At 42.9% G+C, this 8699-nt stretch overlaps 1 protein-coding gene across 1 annotated transcript; it reads left to right on the top strand.

Moving 5' to 3' along the window:
* The first annotated feature begins 529 nt into the window (after nucleotides 1-529).
* Nucleotides 530-1522, top strand: LOC130869272 (olfactory receptor 12-like). Its single transcript, XM_057761275.1, has one exon. The coding sequence runs from the start codon at nucleotides 530-532 to the stop codon at nucleotides 1520-1522; it is 993 nt and encodes a 330-aa protein (XP_057617258.1).
* Nucleotides 1523-8699: the final 7177 nt, after the last annotated feature.

Raw genomic sequence — 8699 nt, 5'->3', positions numbered from 1 at the left:
TCTGGGAAGGGCATTTTATTATTCTGATACCAATCTATAAAGGAAAGAATCAACCAACCCAATTTTTTGAAGGACAAATGGTCCTTGAAAACATTTTCAAATCAGTAAAGTGAATGACTGTGGAATATTTAATGGGACTCGGGAGACAGCTGCTTCAATGGCACTGCTCAGGGGTGTCCCTTGGTAGTGTGAGCACACGAAGCAGAGGTAGACAAGAGATACTGAGAAGTCTGTACTCTGGGAGTCACTAAATCTGAAAATCTCTTTATATCCTCAGCATATGAGCTGAGGCTTTCACACAGGGGGGCTCAGCACGACCTCATGAATTAAATAACTCTGAGGAAATTCCCTTTTCAGGCCACACCAGCTCATCTGGAAAGATATCAGAGCAGCTACTGAATTTTGCACAAGGGACAGCATGTGACCAACAAGTTCCTGCAGCCTGTGGAACATCCAGCTGTACTGCTGAGATCTGCTCCCTCTTTGCCTCAACACTTTGCCCCCACTCTCTTGTCAGCTATAAACACTCATGGCCAAACCAGTCCACAGAAATGGAAGTCTACAGGCAGTGTCCTTGCAGGGGTTCGTGCTGGTGGGATTTGGGGGAGGTGCAGAGTCGCAGGCCCTGCTCTTTGCTGTCTTCCTGGCCCTGTACGTGGTGACCGTCCTGGGCAACCTCACCATGATCGTGGTCATCACCCTGGATGCCAGCCTTCACTCCCCCATGTACTTCTTCCTCAAGAACCTGTCCTTTGTCGACCTCTGCCTCTCTTCTGTTATTGTGCCCAATGCTCTGGCCAACATTTTCTCCTCTTCCAAGGTCATCAGCTTTGAGGGATGTGCCACTCAGCTCTTCCTTTTCTCCTTGTTGGGTGCCATTGAAGCTTTCCTCTTAGCTGTGATGGCCTATGATCGTTTCATGGCCATCTGCAGTCCTTTAAGATACTCTGTGAACATGAGCCTTACAACCTGTGCCTGTCTGGTTCTGGGTACCTTCTGTGTTGGCTGCCTGAATGCCATTGTCCAGACAAGCCTCACATTCCAGCTGCCCTTCTGCAGCTCCAACCACATCAATTCCTTCTTCTGTGATATACCCCCACTGATCAAGCTTGCCTGTGCAGACACAACTCTCAATGAGCTTGTCATGTTTGGTATCTGTGGGTTCATCGTTGTGTGTACTGTTCTTGTGATCATCATCTCTTATGGCTACATCACAATGACCATCCTCAGGATGCAGTCAGGGTCAGGGCAGCACAAGGTCTTCTCTACCTGTGGCTCCCACATGACAGCTGTATCCTTGTTTTATGGAACTGGTTTTGCAATATATGGACAGCCAGGAGGTATTGAATCCATGGATCAAGGAAAGCTGGTCTCCATCATCTACACCCTGGTCATCCCTATGCTCAACCCCCTCATCTACAGTCTGCGCAACAAGGATGTTAAGAATGCCTTGAGGAGGCTGAGACAGAGACACAGTCTGGTGAAGAAGGGTGGCTGGTGTCACCATCAGGGACTATGCTAGGGTGATAGAAGAAAATGATCCTTTGGAGACAGACTATCTTATGATATTTATATCTACCTATCCTCTTTTCTTTGTCCTCTTGTATTTTACTTCTTTTTTATTGATGTATTCATCCACCCATATATTCACCAACACACACATCTGTTTGTCATCTAACCTGTCTTTCCTGAATGTATATTATTAGGCAGACATTTACAGAATGTGAACAAGGCACATTCTTTACCACCAAATGGTCAATAGTTGGAAGAATCCTGAATTCTTTCTGTTTAACAAAGGGCAGTGCGCTATGGCGGGAACGTGGTTTGGGAACCATTGTCAACATCTTCCAGTGAAGCTACATAACTGCACATTTCTCTATGACTTTTTCCTTTTGTTTCATCTCTGAATCTGATGCCAGTGGTGTGAGACCTTCCCTCTGTGCATGTAAGACTTTGACTTTTTTTTTTTTGGGGGGGGGGTTTCGAGACAGGGTTTCTCTGTGGTTTTGGAGCCTGTCCTGGAACTAGCTCTTGTAGACCAGGCTGGTCTCGAACTCACAGAGATCCGCCTGCCTCTGCCTCCCGAGTGCTGGGATTAAAGGTGTGCGCCACCACCGCCCGGCAAGACTTTGACTTTTAGACGCTGTGTGTTGACTTGTCCTTATATTGATCTAGTGTGACGATGGGCAAAAAGAAAATCTCTGCAGACTTCTTCCTGTTTTGCAATAGTGCTGCTTCCTCTACCTTCCTCTGCTCATGAAGCTGCCCTCCTCATGAGGCATCACAGTGTACTGCTGGAGTCCAGAGGAACCTAAATGGAAATGACACCCAGCATATCCCTTCAACCTTCAACCAGGGGTTATAGATGAAGCTGTAGGTAGATTCACCGTTCAGGGAATCATTAAAACCTGGCCTGGCAGCTTGTGACAATACCAAGGTGTTAATTTATCCTCTGAGTAAGATTGAAGCCTTAGCCAACTCCACATTACAATAGCCCTCTGTACATGTGGCTGGCCTGTGCACCTCCCTGCCCTGTTTATCTGATATCATGCTGTTTTTTCCCTGGAGACCTTCAAAGGGGATCTGCCCTCTAAGCAGGGCTTGCTCTTCCTCCTAGTTTCCCTTTCTGAGCATCCTGCAGTTCTATTTTGTCTGTTTCTGTGATTATGTGGTGTAACATCAGCTGTGATCTGCAGGTGCTTTCTTCTATAAACATAAGCTTGTTGAGATATAATGTTCCTTTTCTCTTTTGTGTCTTATTGGAGCTCATGAAAATGTATTAGTTATACATCCTTATGTGTGCATATATCACATTTTGATCATAATTTCACCATTGCCCTATCTTTTCCTCACGTTCTTGTTGATCTTGTTCCTCTTCTTTGTCCCACTTCTACTTTTCTGTTCTTTTTTTTTAATTAATTTATTTAATTATTAAAGATTTCTGCCTCTTCCCCGCCACCACCTCCCAATCCCTCCCCCTCCCCCAATCAAGTCTTCCTTCCTCCTCAGCCCAAAGAGCAAGCAGGTTTCTCTGCCCTGTGGGAGGTCCAAGGATCACCCACCTCCATCCAGGTCTATTAAGGTGAGCATCCAAACTACCTGGGCTCCCACAAAGCCATTACGTGCAATAGGATCAAGAACCCATTGCCATTGTTCTTCAGTTCTCAATAGTCCTCATTGTCCATTATGTTCAGCGAGACCGGTTTTGTCCCATGCTTTTTCAGTCCCCGGCCAGCTGGCCTTGGTGAGTTCCCGATAGAACATCCCCATTGCCTCAGTGTGTGGGTGCACCCCTCGCAGTCCTGAGTTCCTTGCTCGTGCTCACTCTCCTTCTGCTCCTCCTTTGGATCGTCAGACTTCAGTCCAGTGCTCCAATGTTGGTCTCTGTCTCTGTCTTCTTTCATCGCCTGATGAAGGTTAATATTCAGGGGGATGCTTATATGTTTTTCTTTGGGTTCACCTTCTTATTTAGCTTCTCTAGAATCACGAATTATAGTCTCAATGTCCTTTATTTATGGCTAGAAACCAAATATGAGTGAGTACATCCCATGTTCCTCTTTTTGGGTCTGGCTTACCTCACTCAGGATAGTGTTTTCAATTTCCGTCCATTTGTAAGAGAGCAAACAGATGAGTTTAATTAGAATTACTATAGACAAATGAGTAGGGGGTATTTACAGGAGTGAGAACTTGCTATAGGCTGTACCACTTTAGACCATGACTTGGCCTTCCCTTTAGTATTATCATCTACCTATAATCTATGAACTTAAATAATTAGAAGGCAATTTGACAGACACATCCTGAACAATGCACAGTGAGTATTGCAGAGACTTCATAGCTGATCAACATTCCAAGAATAAGCACTTGTTGAGTGCTCAGCCCAAAATGGGAATCTCTATTACCCCCTCTAAGGCTCCAGGAACATTATAGGAAAAGGAAAGGATTTATGTAAAATTCAGAAATTGGGGTGGGCATGTGGGATGTTGTCATCCATGCACAGCATGGCCAGTGCACTGTCAAATCTCAGCAGCTGTCATTCCATTTATAGGACTTGTACAAGGGTGGGTTTGATGTGTACAACCAGTCTGGAAATCAGTATGGTGGTTTCTCAGACACCTGGATATCAATCTACCTCTGGATCCAGCAATACCAATCATCCTTGGCATATACCAAAAGTATGATCAATCATACTGCAAGATCATTTGTTCTACTACGTTCATATGCTGTAGGATTTTCTACCGCCAGTAGCCTTTACATTACCTGCCCACTTGGGCATGGCTTTTATACCATATATGGCAATGGAAAGAGAACATCCGGCCTCTTTCCAGGCTGCCAGATTTGGTTGTTATTCCCGGTTCAAGCAGAGGATTGTTATCTGTAAATCTACCCCAAAATAAATAAACCTCTATTATACTCAATTCTGAGCTAATGTCGGATTTCTTTTAAGTGTTCTTCTTCATTTGGTGCCCATGTCGATCTGGACTCCACACTGAATGGGTGAACCGACCTAAAGGCCTAGATCCACAGTTAGAAAGACTCGCACCTCCACCTGCTTGGCTTGCTTTTACCCAAGTGGTTTTTTGTAGGACCCCTACCACAGCAGAGCTAACTGCATGCAGAGACTTGGAAATTCCTTAAGCACATGCATACCTCCCCTCCCCCAACTACGTTCCCTGCCATGGTTCCTTACCCCATGCCAACTTCCACAGCTTCCAGTTTGTGCTACCTGCCCGTTAGTTCTGAACATTTCGCTCTATGTAAGGAATTGATTATTTGTGGTACCAGGTTGCACCTTGAGTGGTGATTTTTTTGCAACCACGGCACCTGATGGACAATAAAGATTATTACACCTAAAAAATTTACCAGACATCATACCAGGAAAATATTTTATTTATTAATAAATCAATAAATTCAAAAGTTATATAATGGCAGACAACATTAAAATTAAAGTTTTTAATAATCTTTTGCTAATACTATGGATTGTATTATGCAAGGTTTATGTGGTTATTGTGATACATCTATTTATTGGATATTGGGACTTAGTGTTTTCTTCATATTATATCCTTACGAAAATGGTTTGAGTGGTCTGAGTCGTGAGGGCAAGCAGGCAGGCGGGAGTCCCTTTGTCTCAATAGCCGGCCTGTAGCAAGCAAGTACGCCCTTTGTTTGCGAGCTACCAGGCCTGCAAGGAGACCTGATTTCAATGCCAGAAGAGACATCAGTAGGGTGAGTGAGTTCCTGACCTGTGGCAGGAGCCCAGGACAGGGAGCACAGACATTCCTCATTCCCCTATACTTACTGGTCTTCCTGCAGGGGCTATAATCCACGGCTACTGCCTCTCTCTTCCTACCCCACCCAACTTCCATCCAGAAAACCCTTCCCTTCTGCCTCCCTCCCCTCTTCGTGCCTATAACATCACCCAGCTCAGCCTGTTTGGGTGCTGGGACTGAGTCGTGAGGGCAACCGGGAGGGCGAGAGCCCCTTTGTCTCAATAGCCTGCCTGCAGCAAGCAAGGTAGGCCCTTTGTTTTCGAGCTAGCTGGCCAGCAAGGAGACCTGATCTCGGTGCCAGAAGATCCATCAGTGGGCAAGGAGACCTAATCCTGTAAAAGAAGATACACAGGGGAACATTCGGAGGAAGAGATGGGCAGGCGCCAATGCAAGAATTCACCCAACAGAAGCTACTCAGTTTCAGGAGGTCCCATTTACTCAATGTTGCCCTTAATGTCTGTGCTGCTGGGGATAAACGTAGGAAGTGATCTCCTGTACCCATATGTTGTAGAGTACTTCCAACTTTTTCTTCTATCAGGTTCAGTGTGTTCAGACTAATATTGAGGTCTTTAATCCATTTGGACTTGAGTTTTGTGCATGGTGATAGATATGGATCTATTTTCATTCTTCTACACGTTGACAACCAGTTCTGCCAGCACCATTTGTTGAAGATGCTCTCTTTTTTCCATTGAATACTTTTAGCTCCTTTATCAAAAATTAGGTGTTCATAAGTTTGTGGGTTAAAATCAGGGTCTTTTACTCGGTTCCATTTGGTCGACTTCTCTGTTTTTATGCCAATACCAAACTGATTTATTGGGAGCCCACCAAGGCCAGCTGGTCTGGGACTGAATAAGCATGGGTTGATTCCGGACTCTCTGAGCATGGCGGTCAATGAAGACTGATGAGAAGCCAAGGACAATGGCACTAGGTTTCGATCCTAATACATGAACTGGCTTTGTGGGAGCTTAGCCTGTTTGGACGCTCACCTTTCTGGACGTAGATGGAAGGACCTTGGTCTTCCCGCAGGGCAGGGAATTTGGACTGCTCTTCAGTATCAAGAGGGAGGGGGAATGGAGTGGGGGGAGGAGAAGAGGAGTGGGGATAGGGGGAGGGAAGTGGGGGGAGGGCAATATTTGGGAGGAGGGGAGGGAAATGGGAAATGGGGAGCAGGTGGAAATTTTAATTAAAAAATAATAAAAATAAATAAATAAGTAAAAAAAAAAAAAGAATTCACCCAACAATCTGAAAAACAACATGAAACTACCAGAACCCAGCGAACTTACAACAGGAGAACATGAACACCTTAACCAAGAAGAAGTAGATAAAATTTACTTTATGAAAGTGATAGAGGCCCTTAAAAAGGAGGTGAAAAACTCCCTTAGAAATGGATAAGAAGAATAACAAAAAGTTTGAAGAATTGAGTAAATCCGTAAATGATATCCTAGGAAACCAAGGAAAAACAATCAAACAGATAATGGAAATAGTTCAAGACTTGAAAACTAAAATGGAGGCAAGGAAGAAAACACAAACTGAGGGCCAGCTGGATATGGAAAATCTAAGTAAATGAATAGAGACTACAGAAACAAGCATAACCAAGACAATACAAGAGATAGAAGAAAGAATCTCAGATTCTGAAGATACGATAGAGAAAATAAATGCATTAGTCAAAGAAAACAGCAAATCCAACAAACTCTCATCACAAAATATTCAGAAAATCTGGGACACAATAAAAAGACCAAACCTAAGAATAATAGGAGTAGAAGAAGGAGAAGAACAGCTCAACGGCCATGAAAATATATTTAATAAAATTATAGAAGAAAACTTTCCCAACCTAAAGAAAGATATTCCTATGAAGGTTCAAGAAGCATACAGTACACTGAATAGACTGGATCAAAAAAAATCCCCTCGCCATATAATAATCAAAACATAAAACATACAGAATAAAGAAAGAATATTAAGAGCTGCAAAGGAAAAAGGTCAAGTTACTTATAAAGGTAAACCTATCAGACTTACACCTGACTTCTCTATGGAAACCATGAAAGCCAGAAGGTCCTGGATAGATGTGCTGCAGAAATTAAGAGACCATGGATGCAAGCCCAGACTACTATACCCAGCCAAGCTTTTGTTCACTATAAATGGAGAAAACAAAATTTTCCAGGATAAAAACAAATTTAAACAATATGTAGCCACAAATCCAGCCTTACAGAAAGTAATAGAACGAAAATCACAAACCAAGGAGTCCAACAATGCCCACAATAACTCAGACATCTAGTGACCTTTCACCAACACAACTCGAAGAAGGGAAACACACAAACTCTACTACCAAAAAAAATGAGCAGAGTTAACAACCACTGGTCATTAATATCACTTAATATCAATGGACTCAATTCACCTATAAAAAGGCACAGGCTATGTTTGGATGCTCACCTTCCTGGACCTGGATAGAAGTGGGAGGACCTTGGTCTTCCTGTAGAGCAGGGAATTTGGACTGCTCTTCAGTATCGAGAGGGAGGGGGAGTGGACTAGGGGGAGGAGAAGTGGAGTGGGGATAGGGGGAGGGGAGCGGGGGGAGGGGGCAATATGTGGGAGGAGGGGGAGGGAAATGGGAAACGGGGAGCAGTTGGAAATTTTAAGTAAAAAAGAATAAAAAAAATAAAAAATAAAAAAAAATTGAAAAAAAATTCACACAATTATATTTTAATTAAAAAATTTCAAAATGAGGGTACTAAAAATGGCTGATAGTAAAGAAATAAATTGTATGTCTACATAATGCCCTCTATTATCTTCATAAAGTCATTTTTAAGGTAAAAAAAAAAGGCACAGGCTAAAACATTGGATACAAAAACAGGATCCAACATTCTGCTGTTTACAAGAAACACACCTCAACCACAAAGACAGACATCTACTCAGCGTAAAGGGCTGGGAAAAGGCTTATCAAACAAATGGACCTAAGAAACAAGCAATTGTGGCCAAACTAATTTCTAACAAAGTTGACTTCAAACTAAAATCAATAAGAAGATATGGAGAGGGACATTTTCTACTCATAACAGGAACAATTCATCAGGATGAAGTCTCAATCCTGAATATCTATGCCCCTAATATAAAAGCACCCACTTATGTAAAAGAAACATTACTAAAACTCAAGGCAGTCATCAACCACAAACACTAATAGTAGGAGACTTCAACACTCCTCTATCACCAATGGACAGGTCAATCAGACAGAAACCTAACAGAGAAATAAGAGAATTAATGGAGGTAATGAATCAAATGGACTTAACAGACATCTATAGGACATTCCACCCAAATAGGAAAGAATATACCTTCTTCTCTGCAGCTCATGGAACCTTCTCAAAAATTGACCACATACTCAGTAACAAAGCAAACTTCCACAGTTACAAAAATATATTAGTAACTACGTGTGTCTTATCAGAT

The sequence above is a fragment of the Chionomys nivalis genome, chromosome 2 (assembly GCF_950005125.1).
Source record: "Chionomys nivalis chromosome 2, mChiNiv1.1, whole genome shotgun sequence".
NCBI classification, from domain to species: Eukaryota; Metazoa; Chordata; class Mammalia; order Rodentia; family Cricetidae; genus Chionomys; species Chionomys nivalis.
Note: the sequence above shows the minus strand (reverse complement) of the source record. Positions and strands in the feature narration are given on the sequence as shown.

Bases quoted from the DNA above. Each gene is read 5' to 3' on its own strand.
- LOC130869272 (XM_057761275.1), top strand. From the start codon at position 530: ATGGCCAAACCAGTCCACAGAAATGGAAGTCTACAGGCAGTGTCCTTG.